Source organism: Buceros rhinoceros, unplaced genomic scaffold (genome assembly GCF_000710305.1).
Source record: "Buceros rhinoceros silvestris isolate BGI_N320 unplaced genomic scaffold, ASM71030v1 scaffold4542, whole genome shotgun sequence".
Classification (NCBI taxonomy): Eukaryota; Metazoa; Chordata; class Aves; order Bucerotiformes; family Bucerotidae; genus Buceros; species Buceros rhinoceros.
In genome coordinates, this window is record NW_010398199.1 from 46,334 (window position 1) to 66,604 (window position 20,271).

At 36.6% G+C, this 20,271-nt stretch overlaps 1 protein-coding gene across 1 annotated transcript in view; it reads right to left on the reverse strand.

The window, feature by feature from the left end:
* The window catches only part of ZRANB3 (zinc finger, RAN-binding domain containing 3), a 41,982-nt gene extending 22,506 nt beyond the window's left edge, over positions 1-19,476 (reverse strand). Inside the window, exons 1-3 of the mRNA XM_010130995.1 lie at positions 19,328-19,476; positions 3,826-3,844; positions 3,100-3,278 (exon numbers count right to left, since the gene is read on the reverse strand). Coding sequence (XP_010129297.1) covers positions 3,100-3,278; positions 3,826-3,844; positions 19,328-19,476 — 347 coding nt within the window. The remainder of the gene's footprint in view (positions 1-3,099; positions 3,279-3,825; positions 3,845-19,327) is intronic.
* Between the last annotated feature and the right edge of the window lie 795 nt (positions 19,477-20,271).

Sequence of the window (20,271 nt, forward strand, 5' to 3'; positions counted from 1 at the left end):
TATGACACCTTTTGGATTGATTAATTAGTGGTTTGTCAGGCTAATTATAACAGCTTTTGGTGCTTAAAGCATTCTAGCGTCTCACATATATAAACCATACACATTTGCTAACTATTTTCAGAACAGACACATTGCATTTGAAAGGAAGTTCATTTATCTGGTTGCATTGCTTCAACTTCTGCTCCTTTCCAGGAGTATCAGATGGGAAAAATCCACTTTCTGGATAAAAAGTTACACACACAAATCAGAAAATCATGAGCGCAGCAAACAGCACCCAAATGCCTGAAGTAATAATGTCTCTATGCAAGCCATCTCTGCTCCACGTACAGTCCCCTTACCAGCAGCCTACGATGACTAACTAGAATGTCTCTGAGTATTTGGGTCCTGTAAAAGTACAGTCTGGGCTGAACCTCACTCTGAAAAAGACATTTGTAGCAGAGCTGTCCATCCAGCTTTTCTGCTCAGACAGAATATGAAGAACACAAAACATTGGAAGCAGGGAATCAACAGGGCACAAAACGAAAAATCAGCCTTTAGTTGGAATATGAAAAACACAAAAAATTGGAAGCAGGGAATCAACAAGGCACAAAACGAAAAATCAGCCTTTAGTTGGAAAGGAACTTCTTACAATAAAGTTAAAGGCATATATAGGCCCAGGGCACTAACTGATGTTAAAATCACCAGAGAGCACTGTGGCCCTTCAGGAACTCTGACAAGTTGTTAGATGAATAAGTCAGCAGAGTGAGAGTCAGAGCGGGTCTACCCATCCGTCAGACGCTACCGCTCTGCTGACTTGACTTCCATTTGTTCTCCAGTAGCAACAGACCAAAACCCAACTAAGTTGAAGTATCCTTGAGTTTTTAAGAGGAAGAAAGAACATTCATGCTTCTGGATGTGGAAGAGGCAATGATTAGAGCACTGGCACTATGGGCAACGCACTACAGACTCTGGCTGTTACTGTATATATAGAAAATGTAGCAACCAGGAAAACAAGAATTTCCCCTACGCCTTTGTGAAGGGTGAATTAAAAAAAAAACAAATACAATTATTTGTTAGTGGAATCAATTTATTCAAGAAACATCCAATTTCAAATTTAGTTAGAACTTACAAGGACCTGTGTATTGATACCTAAGTACATTTTAACCTGTTTAAATTAAGAAGTTAAACGATATTCAAGCAGTAAATTTCACTGCTGAAGTTTTGAGGAAAAGCAGAGTATTCAACCGAGAGAAATCAAAGATGAACATATGTAAGCAGAATTTAACAAAATGCTATAGCAAGTTTGGCAGCTGTATTTTTACATTTGCATCTTCTTGCAAATGCATAAAACACTTTTTAATGTTAAAATATTAATTACTTCAACAGCAACCTCACTTATAGCCTCCTGGGAGTTAAACAAAGAGAAACCAAAGTTTTCCTCTTCCCCTGTGGTTGAATAAACGTAAGTGATAATTGTAATGGTCTACTTCTTCTAAAAATCTTAAAAAGATAAAATGAACAGAATTCTGTTTGCCATATACTTCTGCCATCATTTCACTTGTTCCACATTTCTCCTTTCTGCATTCAGCACTAGAAGCGTTAAACATGTGTGCATTTAGTTAAATAGCTTAAAAAAAAAAAAGGCTCATTGGGTCCTTATTTTAGATGCCATATTCCTACGACAAAATTATTTTTATCTTCAGTAGCAACTACCTCTTGATTAAGCTTTTAAAATGCATCTTCAGGTAGATTTCTCTGGTTACCACAAGGAAGATTCCAAGCTACTGTCTCAGCTGTATCTCTTGCTGGTCAAGTAATTTTCTGATACTTGTCAGGCAACATGAAGCTCAGTCTCCCTTAACCAGAATTTTTAGAACAACATCTATACACTACCATGAAATCAACCAAGTCAGTAAAGCAGACTAAAAAATATCCTTGTAATCCAGTGTAATAGCAGAGTTATTTTAATAAACACACAAGACTTGTAGTCTTTGACGAATTAATGCTATTAGGCTTCCTATCTTTAGACTTAAGTCAGGATGACCTTTTCAGTTATTTAGAGAATACTTTTTCTAACTTAAAAATTTTCTCAGTGCACTAAATAGAATTTTAGCAGTAATTACTTCCTTATTTTGTAATGTATACCAGAGGTTTTCCAAAAATGTGTTCAAAATGTTTTACAGAAGCTAATGAACACAAGCTAATTCATCAGAGTTGAGAAATAACCGTGCATGTTCAATCTGAGGCACGCTGAAGTAATCTAATTTTCAGCAGACAAGCCCTTGCTACTTTGCAGAAACCAGACCTCTCAATTTCAAAGGAGATGAGTAACTATCACAATATAATAATACAAAACTGGGAGGAGTGGCTGATACACCAGAGGGTCATGCTGCCATCCAGAGGAACCTCGACAGGCTGGAGGGCTGACTGGAAACTCATGAAGTTCAACAAAGAGAACTGCACACTCCTGCACCTGGGGAGGAACAACCCTGTGCACTGTCCCCCCAGCTGGAAAGCAGCTTAGTAGAAAAGGACCTGGGGTCCTGGTGGACATCAGGTTGAACGTGAGCCAGCAGTGCGCCTTTGCAGCAAAGCAGGTGAAAGGTATTCTGGGCTGCATTAGACAAAGCATAGCCAGCGGGCTGAAGGAGGTACTCAGGGCTGGTGAGGCCACGCTTGGACTGCTCACAAGAGCGCTCACAAGAGAGACATGGATGTACTGAAAGAGTACATGAAGGGCCAACAAGACAATTAAGGGACTGGGGCACCCATCCTGTGAGGAAAGGCTGAGACTGTTTAGCCTAGCAATGAGAAGGCTCACGAGTGATCTTGCCTGAAGATACGGTGCAAAGAGGATGGAGTCAGGCTCCTTTCTGTTGTGCCCAATGACAGGACCTGAGGCAATGGACACAAACTGAAACACTGGAGGTTCCTTCTCAACAACGGAAAACACTTTGTTTTTCCACTGTGAGGGTGACTGAGCACTGGAACAGGTTGCCCAGAGAGGTTGCGGTGTCTCCATCCTTGGAGATATTAAAAAAGCAACTGGACAGAGTCCTGGGCAACTGGCTCCAGGTCAGGTTGCACAAGCCTTTCTATAGAATAATGAACTTTACTCACCCAGTATCAGTTTTGTTCTGAATGATGCTAATATCATCTGGAGAGAGTTCTGGAATCCATTTCTCCATCTCATCAACCCAAGGGTATCTCAGAGATGAAGGCACCACAATTAAGAGAGGCCATTCGTTTTTATAGTAATAGGAAATGGCAATTGCTTGAATTGTTTTACCTAGCCCCATCTGGGAAATGAAAAGAAAAGAAAAAAAATTAAAAACAGAAGTCTCTGCTCAGAAAGCATATTCCAGTCAGAAGAGCCCAAAATATTTTGCAAAGACAGAATCAGATAAAGGAAACAAAGCCAAAGAGCCAGTTCCATACTATTTCACTGATAATTTGTTACCACAAACGCAGTCCCCATCCCTGGAGGGATTTAACAGATGTGTAGATGTGGCACTGAGGGACATGGGTTAGTGCTGGGGGAGCTGCTGGGCTCAATGATTTTAAAGGTTTGTTCCAACCGGAAAGATTATATGATTCTATAAATACAATTAAAAGTAATCTTCTAAGTTTTCTCAAAGATTTTCAAAAGATTCTTTTAAGCTTATGTCAGGTTTCTTTTTTTTCCCCATCTTAGGTATTTTCAGACTATCTGCTGAATATCACAGGAATTAGGTTTCTTTCATTACCAACCTTTCTGCCCACATCTCTCAAACAAAAAAAAGTCTCATTTGCATGAAGTACATTAAAACAAGAAAAATGGTGTTAGAGAACAGAAACATCACTTACCTCATCAGCAATCATACACCTAAGTAAGAAATCAGAAGAGAGAGAGGAAAAAAAGCAGAAATTAATAGTAAATACGACAGTTAAACCAATACTATAATACATATACTAAACCAATACTAACCATTTACTATAAATTTAAGTTACAGATTTACTGAACCAATGAAAGGAGATTTCATTCCTACAGATACCAACTGCAAAAAGAAAACTTGGTATGAATTTGAAAGTAAGTGTGCCAGTTATTCTAAAAGCATATATTCAATTTGTTAGCATTGCTGTAGAACCTGCACTGTAAAATCGAATTGCTGCTTTGGTCTAGTGCTACATGAATTGCAACCTTAAGAGCCATTTTCGAGGCAAGAAGTGCATCTTCAATTTTTTTTGTCTTTTAGAATGATGTTTTTGCTGCTTCATAATTAAGGATTATTTATATATCAGACTGACTTTAAGAAGCTGCTTTCCAGAGCTGTCACACTTGTTTTGAAACAGAAACAGTTCCTTCCTCTCCCCCACCAATTGTACTAGCTAAAGCATTAGAAAATGAACTTGATTTTCTTCTCGTTTTGGAGTCACTCAGTTAATGCTGCTCCTTGTGCAAATGATGACTACTCCAAGTTCCCATTCTAAACTACTAAATTCTGTTCAGTGTATTTACATTTTCTAAACATTAAATGCCATCTTTGACATTAATTTCTTATAGGTATTCTAAATGATTAAGTTTATTTCAGTTATTATATGTTCTCAACTTAAGTAGGGTCTGAGGAATTTAAATGTTTCTAGCCCATGTGAGCTGCTTCATCAAAGCTTTGAGACTGGATGAAGAACTAAGGACATTATTTGACGGACATTTAGTTAAGTCATTAAATGGATGATGCAGTACCTTTCCAAATGTGTACCCTCGGTGGCTACTTCACAAACCCAGCTCTCAGCTATTTCACAAACTTTTCCCTCCACTACTTCACAAACTTTTCCAAGCTGGAAAGAACCCCACAAAACAAACACACCTCCCTAAACCCTAACCAACAAGTGTATCCAATTCAAAAGCATCTGAAGAATTACAAGAGCTTGTTCTACCAGTGATTAGCAGATAAAACATATATTAAATTCACATACACTAACAAATTCAGAGGAAGGCAGGAGTCCAAGCAAAAACTATGAGGATAAGAAAGAGGTGAGGAGACAACCTACTCCCTTTAAGTCTTAAAGCGAGGTGATGACTTAAGTTCCCTTTTCTCCTGTAGCAACCCTGGATTGTTGAAGATACAGATTTAGTAAGTCTCTTCCAACCAGAATCAATGCTGGCAATTCCAAGGCAAGATCTGAAACGTGCAAAAAGTGTGAATTTCTGCAACTTCCTAAGAAATGTCAGAATTCAATAGCAATAGTTGTTTGGGCTCCAGTTAAATAGATGAATTAGATTAATTCTAATCAGATGAATTCTCCAGCTACCTGGTAATCTGGGAAGTTTTTTCAAGCGTTGTATCATTTTCTAAACTGTCATAAAAAGCAAACTGGAAGAATAACTCCCACCACTCAGTATCATTGTCACACAAAGGGCATGGGCTTAGACAAACCACTGACTGAGAAATACAGCAGTGAGTGCTGGTGGTTGAACTAAGGGACAGCAACAGACTGACAGCTCTATGCAGTCCATCACTTCGCTTGAGGATTTATAAACGTTTACTGACAGGAAAAAGTGCCAAATCTCAGAAATGATGAAATATTTCAAGCTCTGCAAGGGAATATCCTTCACAGACCACTCTGCTTGTTTTTCCAACTCAAGTAACCTTCTGCCCTGTGCTTTTCGATTATCCTCCATAGCTTTCAGTCATGGACACAAACTAGTCTTGATGAATTGTTCTGGATAAATTCTTCTTCACAGTCTGTTCCCAGCCACTGCACCTTCTAAAGAAACTGAAACTTCTACTGATGTGCCATGTAACTAGATATATACCACTACACCACATAGGTCAAACACAATGTTTCTTCCATGAAAAAACGAAAAGATCTTCCAGTTCTCCATGTGTGTAATAAAATTTAACACACCAAGATAAAACTGTTCTGTATTTTAATACCAATAATTTTTTAAATGAATAAAGAGCTGCTTTTATAGTGTTAGGTACTCTGAAGTTAGTGTAGCTACCCCAAACTACAACAGAAGTCTTCTTTTCCGCACAAAACCAGCCACTTTACACTAATGATTAAGGCTTGTAGTAGGACCATCATCTTAGAGCTGTCATTTTGATTAATAATATACACCTTGCCCTGGGGCCAAAATGGACATTTCTGCGGTCAAAATAGATAATTTGAGCAGAAAAAGTGCACTGGCACTTTTCAGACATGATGTGTGAGATAAACGTGTCATATTCTGAGAAACAGGGCATACTGCTGTTTGCTCACTCAATCTGCCAGGGTAAATTTCAATGTCTACTAATTTCATTTGCTTCTTTCAACTAACATTAAAGAAAAAAGAATTCACAATATGTACTTTGTTTTCTTATAAGTAACAAATAATCTACTTGCAATAGCTTTGTAACCCCACTCCCTTCCCAAGTTGTTAGGGATGGAGCAATGAAAACGAAGGAAGAAAACAAAACAAAAACAACCCTCCAAGTCTGCCCACATTTACAAAGGAAAAAAGGCAGGAAGAGAATTATTTTTAGTGGCAACTCATGATTGTGGGGCCTTCATGCCTGCAATTTGCAGCTGGGCAAAGACATTTGTTGGCAGACAACTAATACACAATTCTAATTTTAAAATAATGTCAGCTCTTGCTCACTTCAAAGACTAATTTTTTTCTTCCCATTTAATACTCATTGTTAATTGCTTGAACTGAAGTTTACAAAACAAGCCTTTCTTTTTACAGATTCCTTCAGAGGCCAACTGCTTTCAGCACATTAATCATGTTTTTCCAAACAGTATGAAGCCTGAAATCAACTGGAATGCACAACAACCTAATGTTGCTCCTTACACAAATACAGAAAATGAGTACGACTATAGCAGTGAGCTGCAGAGCAGGGGCTTCTCAAGAATAAAGCAAAGACCTTCTTCAGCATTATAGTACAATATAGTAGATTTTATATAAGGATAGCAGAGCAAATGTAAAAATATAGAAATAACCGAGAGTATATTGCATCCAAGTAGCATCGGGTAGTAAGGAAATGTGATAATACAGGAATACGAATGTTCCTCGCCAATTTGTGCTGACAAATACAGTTATATCTCAGCATATCAATTTATATTTTAGTAGAATTACATAAATAATGCAATGTTAAATATGTCAGTTCAGACACACAGAAATCAAAGTGTGAACTCATTATCGCACTGTTCTTTGGCATCTGTGAACTATTTGGACCCTCATTCTTTTTTTTAGGGTAACAAGCTACAAAGAAGAAATTCAGAGCGATTTACAAATTACTTTGACAATGAGAACCTGAATAGCAACTAAATAAAAAAGCCTTTAAAATACATCAACCACAGGAATGGACATTTCTTCCATAGAACGAGACCGGTTTTGTAAGACTGAACTGTAGCCACTTAAACTTTGATGACTTGAGTATCTGCTGAAGAACAAGAAGTTCTGTTTTTCTTTTTCACTCATTTTCAGACTGTGCTCATAGAATCTTTGCTGCTATAGAGCATCTCCTGTTTTCACGTCAATTAGCTTCCACTTACTGTGTCTGAAGAGAAACTTCTTATGAAGCAGTGACAAAGTTGCTGGCTTTTATATAGACACTCATAATTTTGTTGCTGGTAAATGAATGGAAGTACGAAGTAACTCCGTAATTTTATCCATAACATCATCACACTTAAAAGATAATCACAGTTATAACTACCTTGGTTCTGAGGCACCAATACAAACAGAATCCACAGACACACTCATGTGATTAAAAGTTTCCTATCTACTGTGATATTTTGCTATCTAGATGAATATTCATTCTCTTCTCTCACCAAATGACAAAATAGTTTTGTCATAAGTAGTTCGGATTTTCTGCCTAAACTTGCAACCCATACATTTAAGTCATTTAAACATTTGACTACACATATTGATACGAATCAGGGGCACAAACCTGTTTTTACACTACGTGAATGTGTTAAGTCCTCTCTTATGATCCAGTTAGCAAGATGAATCACTGCTTTGATCCACGTTGTTCTTACTCAAATTCCTGAACTGCTACAGTTTTAAAATTGCTGATTTATGCCAATTAATTGACATTATTGATATTTACACTTGATAAAAATTTGGACATGACACACAAAATGAGTTTGTGACAGTGGTAGAAGTTAATAAAACTAATATAAGCGGGAATTGAGGCTATTCAAATTATTTTATGACTTAATGCATTTTAGAGCATTCATCCTCTGTAGCTTTCACGGTTTTAAAGTAAGATTCTTAAAGATGCCTGCTTAATGTAGTTAAAAAATATCAGAAATCCAAAAATTTTTAATTAGATACTAGAGCAATGAAAAAAAGCTTATATTACTAAGAGGGAAATCATCACGTGTTCCAGTTTATAATTGCAACAATAAGATTTGAAATGTAAAGAACTTCCTCATCATTACAGCCCAGATCACACAAAACTTATAAGATACCTAACGATTGCATTAAGCTGTTAAAAAGCAACACTTTACATTTTGCTTTATATAACCTTACGCAGCCTCTATTTAAAACAAACTTCAGTATGTTCTATATTACTGCAGTCAGAGAAGCTGCCAACAAGAACATAAAGGTTCCATGCTGTCAAAGCAGAAGAAACAGAACTTCAGCTACACTGAAGGGACAAATACGTATTTTTGTTTCGTATATTTTGACTACAAGAAGACAGACTTCTTGTTCACTAAGTTCAGTTAGTCATTTCCTCTCAACTGGTAGTTACCCAATCTGAGCTTCATCATTCATACCCCATCTGTTCATATGACACCTTAATAATAGCTCTATCCAAGAATACAAATCAGAGCTATGATATGCAGTTTCATATCCTGTTATAAGCTCAGCCCACATGGTCAAGTGTTGCAGAAACGCAAGGAAAAAAATAATTTTAGATGTTTCAGTTACATTTACTCTCAGCAGTAAAGTCCAACTGTGCAAAAACCACCACAGTCAAGGGCAAATTCTTCCAGATTCTTTCCCGTTTAATTTTTTAATGTTTCCTTTCACAGTGAATCCTTGAATCTCTGTCCATTTATCAAGGAAATTGCTATTTTTTCCTAACCAAAAGCATCGGAATCTCATTGGGATACACTGCACACGCTGCAACAACCTTTCCACTATTCATAACCCTTTTACAGCTGTAGGACTAGCAGTGAGGTTCGGACACAGCAGCATCTTTTATAAATAGAAGGGAACCACAGCCTGGTCTCCACCAGGATTAACAACCATCTCATTTCAAGATGTATTAGTTTTAAAATAATATTTTCCATTAAAATGCAAAAACAAAGAGCAAAACAGGAAGCTTTGTGTGAGAATGTAACCTAGTAAGTCAACACGCATGCAGAGAAGAGAGCAAGAAGTCTACTGTGTCGGTTCACCTCAGGTGCACATAGGTCCAAAACTGTATTGTTGATCCTCCCACAAAAGAAAACAAATGGAAGAACCTGAGGTTATACACAAAACCCATCACTGTGTTTGAAGCTTTCTTCTAAATGTAAAGAATCGCATAACTCAACGGACCACACAAAGCTGGATGAGTCTGCACCAGATATTCACGCGTTGGTACGTGCTATCGTAACAGTCTTGTAAAGGTATCAAGCACCAAGCAAAGGTGCATTTACAGATTCTTACTACAGCAAACCTTGGAGAGAAACCAGAAGTTAGCAGAAAACAGGTGAAGGAACTAAGAAAGAAACCCACAACCTGGTCAGGAAAGCACTGGTCAGGAAAGTTCTGCCACTGGAACAACAGAAAGCATCATTTTTCAAACCATAAAACTGCACAGAAATTGCTCCCGGTGGTGTTGATGTCAAGAAGATTGTAACTAACTTTGCCAAGCAGAAGGAGAAGCAGATCTTACAAATTTTATGCAGAGGAGTTGATTGGAGAAGCAGAAGGAAAGTGAGGCTAAGCTCATGCGGCATTTGTCATGTATCTGCACGAAAATAGTCTGCATCAGAGAGAGGTTAATACTAAAGCAGTTTCACCAAAAGAGTTGCAGGAAAGGAAAAATGTTTAAATGAAAATAATTTCTATTTCTGTGTGTCTGGGTTACATTCAGGTCACCCCTTCTGAAATGTTAGCAATATTAACCATGCAAACAATACAGTTAAAAGTTGTTTTATTAATTATGGCTACTTCAGCCAGGTACCTTTGCAAAGACAAAGAATGTCATTTTGAATTTTGCTCTTGCAAAAATACTGATTAACACCACATTGGCCTATACCTAAAGTCTGTATAACCAAGAATCCTGCTAAGTCATACAAGAAACCTCTAGCGCTGACTGCAACTACAGAAATATTTTTGCAATATCCTCTCTAAACTAGACAGTTCTGCTTCCTTACATGGAGGATTAAATGCTGAAGGGGTACAGCAATCCAATACATCTGTTGCTTGCTTCTGGGGATAATTTAACTTCATTAATTTTCAACAGCTATTTATCCAGAAAGGAGACACTTAGAACCACAGGTAACTTTTTGTAGAACAAACTCCTTTACTTTTAAATGCATTTTCTAAGACAAACAGTCGCAGCAGTAGCACTGCATTTCTTAAAACACTGAAAGATTTTGTTACTACTCAAACAAATTAAAGCTGTTTTTGTTAATGCACTCTTTGGAACATGTTGTACAGAGGAAGCTTGCATCTTTCTTTCACTAGTGTGGGTGTCCTGATATTCTTGGGATTCTCACCTACTCATGTGAGTCAGTTTTATATAATGCTACAACATATAATTTACCTCCTACTCACAAGCCAACACTTTAGCACTAACATCTTAACCAAGGGTTATTTAAGGAATCTGAACTTAGAACATTTTTATATAAAACTGCGCAAGCAACCATTACATTTGTGTGTCAGTAATCACAGCACGCAGTCCCAAAACCAGAACAAAGAGAGCTCACTTCCTCGCAAAAATAATCAAGGTTGTTTCACCAAAAATAGAGCCCCAGAAGATTTAAGCTAGATTATACCTCTGCTCTTGAACTACACTAGGTATTTGAAAAAAAAAAAAAAAAAAAAAAAAAAAAAACCCTAAATAATAAAAAACGAATCCTCAGTCTAATGTAAGATGCACTAAATTGCTACATCTGCAGCGTTAAGGATTCTCTGAAGGCGTTTAGAGGAGAATGGTGGTGCTTTTCTCCACATTCCTCAATATGTAATTGAAAAAAAAAAATCTAAGCTGCTTTATTGAGATGTGAAAGCTATGAGAGCACATTTGCCAACATATTCTAGTATTTTAGCTTTGACAAAGACAGGTAGAGTAACACGTATCAAAGTGGTCAAGTTGAAGGTTAAGCTTTTTAGAAGGTTTTTAGAATACACTAATTGACTGTTAACTGATAAAAACTCTAGTCTAGAAGACACCTAATAGTGAAACTCTCTACCTATTCAGTCACTGGCTTCAGAGACAAATTGGTTCACCAGCTGAGTCAATGCAAAAAAAATTGACTACAGTTAATTGGAACAGTTAGAATAACACCAACTAATTCCAACTACTGACAATCTAGGCTACAGACTGTAACCTCAGTATTAACTGACATGACTGAAATACCTGTGATGAACTGTAGCTCTTCCTTAGAATGAAGTCTAATGACTTTCAATGAGGTTTAGGTACTCATTACTTTTCCAATAAACTCTGCTTTCCCAAGTGACCCTCCCCAATCAGTCAGCTGTGATGCAAGAGCTGCAGAACTGTGGTGTACTCCTCATGTCTTCCTCCTTTAAAGTAAGCTGAATCTGGCAATTGGGAAAACATCTAGAAAAATGTCTCATGAGTACTCTCTCCATTTTCAGTAGTTCCCAGATTCAATGTCTTTTCTCTCCAGTATCCCAAGCTCTCAAAACAAGTGTTTTCTCCCACACTTGGTTCCTTCTCCACACCAATACTTCGAAATACTTTTGTACCTTCCAAATACTTCAAAAACAGCCTCCCTTTCACCTGTTGACAGCATACCCCACTTTTTCTGACACAGATCTCTGAACTAAACAATTCTGCTGATCTTTTCTACATTGATTTATCTCCTCTTCCCTAACTTGCCCTGCTTTCAACACAGTACAAAGACATCATAACACATGTAGGTTTAAATTGTTTACCCTGCTGCCTTTGGGGTAGTTTTCTGCCCATGTTCTTCCCCTCCTTCCAACTTCCATTAAGTCAGTCAGAATTTGACTCATACTTGTTTAAGACCTTACTTTTTCTCACTCACATTAAAGCAGCTTGTCTGACAGACTCAAAACTGATCACTTTCATTCCACCCTCTCCCTGATGCTTACAGTTAAACACACTGATTTGTCATTGCGGAATCTCCCGCTGCAAACTTTGCTTGCACACAGCTAACACTAAATTCATTTCCACTTTCTCCATTTCTATTGACAACCTATCACCTACTCTTGTAGTCTTTATCTCACTTGGTTCTTCTCTTCCATTCTAACAAATTGTGCCCTGCAATTCTAAAACCTGTGTTCTCTTCTCTATTCCTGCTACTAAAAGACCACATTTAAGACCAGGTAATTTCTCAGGTTACTACCACTGCTTTTTTCTGTTCTTAGATTTTTAACCCCACACAGTTCCTTTCCTGACATTCTACATTCACTTACTGACAATGCATTTTTTGTTCCATTTGAATCGCTTCCCAGTTCCTCTAGCATCACTTCCAAACAAGCCTCCCTGGCCACGAAAGCTCTGCAGAACTTGGCTCAGTCTCTCATTCATACTTCCTGCATCTGAACCTCATTCTGTGAGCTAGCATCTTCATTTAGTCATCTCTCCCTCCTTTGGCAATTCTTGGATGTGAAATGTACTCAAACATTACAAACCAGCGTCTTTAAAAAAAGAAACCTTTCTTTAAAAACACAGTACTCACAGAGCTACTCCAAATTTAATCACTGAAATGTATTAAACTAACTATTTATATACATTAAATGGCCATTCCATGCTTTTTTGCCAAAGGATTACTCGCCAGTTTTGTTTTTCTAAGCCTGGAAACAACTGCTCAAGTACTACTATGCAGGGTTTAAGGACTCAGATTTATCACAAAATCATAATCTTTTCATATCTCTAAAACGAATTGCTGAATATGTTGGAATAGAAGCCGATTTCTTTCCTCCTCTAGCAAGAGATTTATGCCTTGTTTCAAACATCTCTTTCAGATTATCTAATCACAATCTACTGAGACTAGAGACAGAAATCACATTAAAAAGTTACAATTATTTTTATTCTAGTTCTCTCTGATCTGAAGACCTACAAATAATGGATCACTTGCTGATGGCACTTGATGCTGCAAGTCACCAAGTGCAAATTAAAATAAAATTGAAACACTCATAGAAATATTCCTAGACATGACAAAAACAAACAAAAAACAAATGTGAAAGGAAATTCATTTTCTAATATGCAAATTTAATTAATTTGGCATCAGTGAAAGTCAGTGTGACAAATCCAGAGAGAATAAGTAGATCTCCCAGAAGAAACTATGATTAACTTAATCTTGTCTGTCTCCTATCAACAGCGATACTACAAAATTTGGAGACATTAAAGGACATTGTGTTTGGTACTCAGATCAGTTCTACATCTTTACCTGTGGCATATAAGAATGATAGATAGTCATTGTTCTGTGCTTACAAGAAAATAGCCACAACGCTCACTAGGATTTCCAGCAACTTACTCAGAACAATATCAATAAAACTTGAAGAAAAACTCTTCTTGTACACGTTCTCCATAAATAATCACAGTTCTCAGTATAAATACTCAGTATACATTCTTATAATATTATCAGTATAAAAACTGATAATCTACTGGTAATTATCCAAAAGCTATAGCTCCATAAAATATGAACTATCCATGTCAACCATTTCGGATTCATTTTCCTTCATTTAGAAATTAATGGTTAATGTTTTCACTGCATAAACAAAGTTGTAGACTGCAGTTAAACTAAGATGTTAATTAAACTAATAGAACGCAGTGTTGTGAGGACTTGTAACGGAAATGAAAACAGTAAAGCAAAATTCAACTGAAAATAATGATGCCACATCTCCCAGAAGAGATCTACTGAGAAAGAATACTGGGGGACAATCCAACATTAGCCTGTAAAATATTTTCAATAAATGTTCCTTTAAACCATGTAGCAAATTCTGAAAAAAAAGAGATTATTTTAGACAATGCTGAAAAGCAGTTGGTCTTGCATTTAATCACAAGATAGGCTTGCAGCAACCTATGACATAAAACCAATAGAAAACCCAGAACCAAACTCCATAAAAATGACAAAAATAAGGGTGAAAGGGGGAAAAAATAGTTAAACTAAAGTGTAAGAGTAAAGGATCTACTGTTCTAGCACAAACTAAAATGTGCATGGAAAAAAAAGTAAACTGAAAATATTTTCTATCAGCTTCCAAAAGCTAGAAATGTAATTCCCTTAGACACTCAACTCAAAGGGAAATGATATCTTTCATACTACTCAATGCTAATACAGAATAATTCAACAGATTCAGGCTATCTAGTTCAGAGTCTAGACAAAGAAAGCTTAACCTCTTCCTCAAGGCCTAAAAAATTCTATGAATTCTATTCTATTTGGACATGCAGACTATAGAGTAGGTTTTCTTATGCTTAGCCATGCTGAATGAGATACAACAAAGCAGATTCAGAATAAGGATTTCTAGGAACTTGAGAATTTTTCATTTCAAGTGAAAAAAAAAAAAAGTTAGCCTACCGTGATGCACAGATATCTAGACTCAATTTCTGTGCATTCTCATTACTCCTTCTTACTACCATCCTAGAAAGTTAAGGAAATTTGGGTAGAAATTTGCCGAAGAATTTAAATATTACTTATATTGGAAATTCCTGGCCCTAAAAGGGCTATTCCGTGTCTGGGAACCCTAAACATTTCTATTTGCTGCTTGCCCAAGAGCCATAATTTCTATGATTCAACTCCCAAAACCTCAGCAGACTGTACATACTTTACCTTTCCAGTCAGGAAATGAAGTTAGAACCTTTCATCTGTGTTCACAGGCTTTGAGAAAATTCTGAATTGAGCCTCTGTTTTTTTGTTCTACCTTGAATGTGGGAGGGGACAATTAATTTCTATGAAGACTGGTAAAGTCTATGAATTTTAAGAAGTTTTAATTAATGAAGAATTAACTAGGAAAAAAAATTTCATGCTCCAGAATATGTAAATTAATGTATTACCTCTAAAACTTATAAAGGTACCATTTAAAAGCAAAAATTATCTATAAATCAAAACTGGAGTATATGTATAAACTGGTATATGTACCAGTAAGCATTTCAATATTTAGATAAATTTAGATAAAAAAAGTTGGTTGTTTTTTGGTTTGTTTGTTTTGGTTTTTTTTGCCAGAAAATAGAAGTTACAACGTTAATGCACTTGAATCTTATGTAAGAAATTGAGAAAAAAAACCAGCAGGAAATTAGATTACTCCAGTAAACAGTTTGGGCATACAATTACAATGGAAAAGCTAATTTCATGAATGGTAAATATTTCCAAGTCTTCTTTTGCATCCACCAGCAAGATAGTTTAAACAAAATGTTCTGCCAGCATTTCTAGAAAAAAAAAAAAAAAGATATGTGTGTGCCCGAAGACATCTTTTTCAGATGCTGTCAACAAGGCAAACAGTACTAAATAATGATGTGTGCAAATGACAAACCGACAGTTTTTATTATGACACTTGATAAAGCATTTAGTGCTATGGTTAGTACCTGCTATCCAGTAGCAACGGAGCTAGCTTTCAAATACCAGCTTGCCTTTGACTTTTACCCTATACTCAGGCGAGCAAATTGTCTGTTAATACCAAACAGACATAGCACACTTCTATAAAGAGAGGATATAAAACAAGAATACATGGTGGAAACTGACTGTGAGTTTCTCAGTACTGTTAAAGAACGGCAACAGTAAAAATTATTAATACCCAACGAGAGATGTGGGCTCAAAAGAGATTGAACATGAACCTTAGCAGTACAACTAAGCCACCTGCCCATGTATCTCTGCATTTTAGATATTTTGTCCAAGCTTCTACCACTTTTTCCACAGTATTGTGCTTCAACACTGCCATCTCCTCTTCACTAACACCTGACTACTGGCTGCTGACTTCTCAGTATTGTTGAGGCCTTCATTCTCAAACCAGCCTCCTCCTGCATGCTTCCGACAGTTTGCATGGAGGAATAAAAGAGGCCTGAAAATTATACTCCGTTGCTCAGAACACCTAAACTCAATAAGCAATATGACATCTTTACTTGTGACATCTCTTCACTTGCCATTAGGATATCATGAGCTCTTAGGAAATGGGGACTTGTTCACACCTGCCCAGACTATGACTAATAACCAGCAAAGAGAGAGAATTGCTCACTCCCACACAATTGGCCCTAACAACCCTCAATATTTCCTAAGCCTATTCCTAAGAGTTTATGTTCCTGGAAGGGACAAGTTTGTTGCTTTCTATTCAAGAGACAGTTTAAAGCACATATAAATAAATAAATAAATATTAATGCTGTTTTTAGAAGTAACTTACACTTTTCCTGAAAGAAAAGCCTAAAAACAAAATCGTTTTCAAGGACAGAACTTCCGTGGACCCTTGTTTCCTGCACATTAATGTTTGAAGTTATAAAAAAACACCCAATATTGTTTCCATCCCTACGTACCTATTCCCAATTGCACTTCATCTCTAGTAAGGAATAAGCAGCCATGAAGTAATTTATCTCTAAGACATGTCTGTGAGCTAAAAGGATTCTTAGCATATGCTGAACTATACACTGTCTTGTTGGCTCTACAATTATCATTTCCTAGAAAAGTTTTAGGCAGTGCCTGTTAGTCTAGACAATACCTTTGGAGCACCTACTGAAAAAACCTTTGACTCATTTACTAATGAGTCAAAAGCACAAATCACAACAGCATATTTATTTTATGCTCTGAAAAAAGGCAAGGGAATTAATAGCTTACTACCAGCCACTTCCATGCAAGTTTGTTCAATAAAAGTTTATTCTAAGTCCCTTTTCACACTGAGCTCTTGTCTAAGATAATATTAATTGAAACTCCTCAACCAACAATAGGGCAGTTTCTTTACATCAGTTTCCTCCAACACAGCAAAGCATGGATTAAGTGATGGCTGCAAAGGAAGTGCACAGCCTGAGGGAGAGAAGAAAGCTGAGATGCACATACTGCTTACTTCAAGTCCTGTGTTTATGTATTTTTAAAACTAGAAAGGACACTGTTACGGGAAAGAACCAGACTCTGCTAAAATATACCACTGAGAATACAAAAAGGCGGCTTAAATCATCACAGAGTACACAAAAGGAAAAGACTTGGGTGAGCCAAGGGCTGACAAACTAATAAGAAAATTCAGCTACAAGCAGCAGATGCTCTTGTTCTGTTTTGGGACAGAAGGAAAATTAGATCTCCCTGAACAAGGGACAGATTTAAAAAAATATTCCTCAGGAAATTTTGACTTAATAAATTTTACTCTATATAGAGGTTGGCTGAGAGTGTGCACACAATTGCTCAATTTGACCTTGCTATCATACAGAATTTGCTGTGCCAAGGAATGAGATTTCTTGCAAGCATGATGAAAATACTTTCATACACATGCCACAGTAAAACCGCCCGTGCCAACAGTCTTTTGCTATTGAAGGGTTTCAAGAAAAGAACACGTAAAGCCCATCACTGTAACGAAAATAATATAACTCTCTCCTTGAGAGAGAGTCATTAGCATAGGTATTCCAAACCTTTTTAGATACTCATTGCAGGCAATTGTTCCTTCTCAAACAAAAAGAAGAATTATCTGGTTAAAATTTATCCAGTCTTACAGTTAAGCTGCATCCTGAGGATTGTCTGTATTATGTAATATGCTGAAAAAGATTATGCTACTTTCAAATACATCCACTAGCCTACAGTAATTAACATTAATGAAATTATGCACTTCTAATGTCTTCTGTTATTTCACTCGTTGTATATTCAAACGCACCTCTATTGCATACTGTATAAACCTCGCATCCCGTTACTAGAATCAGATCAACTCAGATATGGTAACCAAGGGCTTTGCATTTATTAAATTAAACTCTAATGCAGACTTTGCTGTCTTTTCTACCAAAGTTGCAGCAATCCATTAAAACCACATGCAATCATTTTCACAGTCACACTGTGCAGCAGCAAAGTGCCTAATATGACCAGTGGTCACAGCGTAGTTTATACCAATGTAGCATAAAGCTTTCTACATCTCAGGCTTGCACATTAATGGCTGGGCTCATCTTTCTACTCTGCTACCTACTCTGGCAGCATAAAATAAATGGCTCGATTCATTCCCTGAAGACAGCAATGTTGTAATTGCCAAAGGTTTTTGCCCAAATGAATATAATAAAAGTGAAAAACTTCAGTGAAAATTTTCTTTGATCAAAAGTTCCACATAATTGCAAGAACTGATGATAGAACATTTCCAATTTTTCACCTTTAGAGAAAGAGAAGCATGTATCTTTTCTCCTGCAAAAAAAATCACAAACATTAGCAAGCAACCCCATTAGACCCTAAGCCTCTTGTTCTGAGCAAGATGATGAAATGATCAGAAACGAACTTCATCCTTCTTTAAAACCTAGGCTAAAATAATTTAATTTGTGCCAGACCTCTGAAATGTCATTACTTTCCAAAAGAAAAACATACAGTCGTTCCATGGCTCTGGGCTATTGCCTCAATTTTCTAAAATTTATAAATGTGGAAATAGCATTTCCCTTCCCTCTTCTTTGCCCCGTAACTCAGTAACAGGCTCTTAGTCAGCAAAATATCTCCAGCCTCTGCTGCATAAACTATTTTTCTGATTTATCAGGTACGTAATTGTTGAATGCCTGCTCTGTCAGTGCCTGCACTGGAAAACTGAGCACTCTGCAAGGCTGCTTCTGCTCTGCTGTTGCAGCTCAGTGAGCTCCAGAACACCCTGATTACATGCCAGAATTGTACCAAGTTTAAAATAGAATAGCTCACAGATGCATCAGGATCTGTTAGTCATTCTCTTAACAGCTCTACCACACCATTAAGGACTGAAGAAACAAATGTGAATTAACTTATTTTAAGAATTTTCTATTAACATGACAAAAAGAATGCTCTTACTGATATCACCCTCCTCTTACATGAGGAGATCTTTGATACTACAATCCTCTTTTGTGTAATGAATTATTAAACATTTCTTTGTTCTCTAGAGAAAAAAAGAAAACAACACCTCATCTTACACCATGTTATCTTACAGTTTATGAAAGATTTCTGTAACATAACCTAAAAGCTGCTGGTATTGCATAGCCCTTATAAAAATTAATTTATGTTTACCTAAAATAATTATTTTTAGCTTATAACACAAAAAGGATTTTACCTGCCCCTTCTCTGAAGTGCAAATATGACACCTTCCTCTTGAAAAGGAAGCAGTTTCAATCTCAGCCTTTCAGGTAGAAAGAGCAGGTTTTCATCAACATTTTCTGGACAAGTTTCAAGTGTAGGTGTTTCCTGGAATGTACTAACCATGTTGAACCTAAGGCAAACAAAACCAAAAAAAGATGTCTTATTAAAAAAACAGGTCTGATAAAGCTTAATGGAACAATAATAATCACTCCATCTTGAAATATTCAATATCTACACAATTTTTCCAAAGTCTTAAGAATTCTCCCTAGAAAACATGACATAATGCAGATGATGGAGAGGAGACCACCACTTCAGTATCAATAACATATTCTAACTATTCCGGTACGAAGAGGTCAGCGTGTATCACTTCTTCAATGCTATGAAATAGCTATTTAAGAAAAGTTCCTTATTCCTGGATGAAAGTTATTGACCATTCAAACAGATCTTACTTACAGACATTGATATATAACTCTTTCAGCAAACATTTCTCAAAATAGTTATGGTGAGGAAAAAAGGTTATTTAACCTTCTGATGATGGAACTAACAGTCCTTTAAAATTTTAATCCTAATTTGATTCAATCAGGAAAAAAAGGCAAAACACCCCCAGTCTGGGGAAAGGAAAAAAAAAGGAAAAAGAAAGAAAAAAGAAAAAAAAAAAAAGGAACCTGATTCTTCTCAGAAAAAGACAATCTTAAACCCCAGAACCAATAAATGAAAATTCTCATACTGTGCTTCAGACTAAAAAAGTGGATTCTTCATTAATTTTTGACCATGAAGACAGGGTCAGAGAAGAAATATTAGCTTTTGTTCTCTTAGAACTTGACTAGACTTTAAACAAATGGTTAAAAAGCCCAGTAGCAGTGCGCTAACTAAACATGAGGAAAGCAATAGGCCTTTACAGCAAAGCATAACCTAATC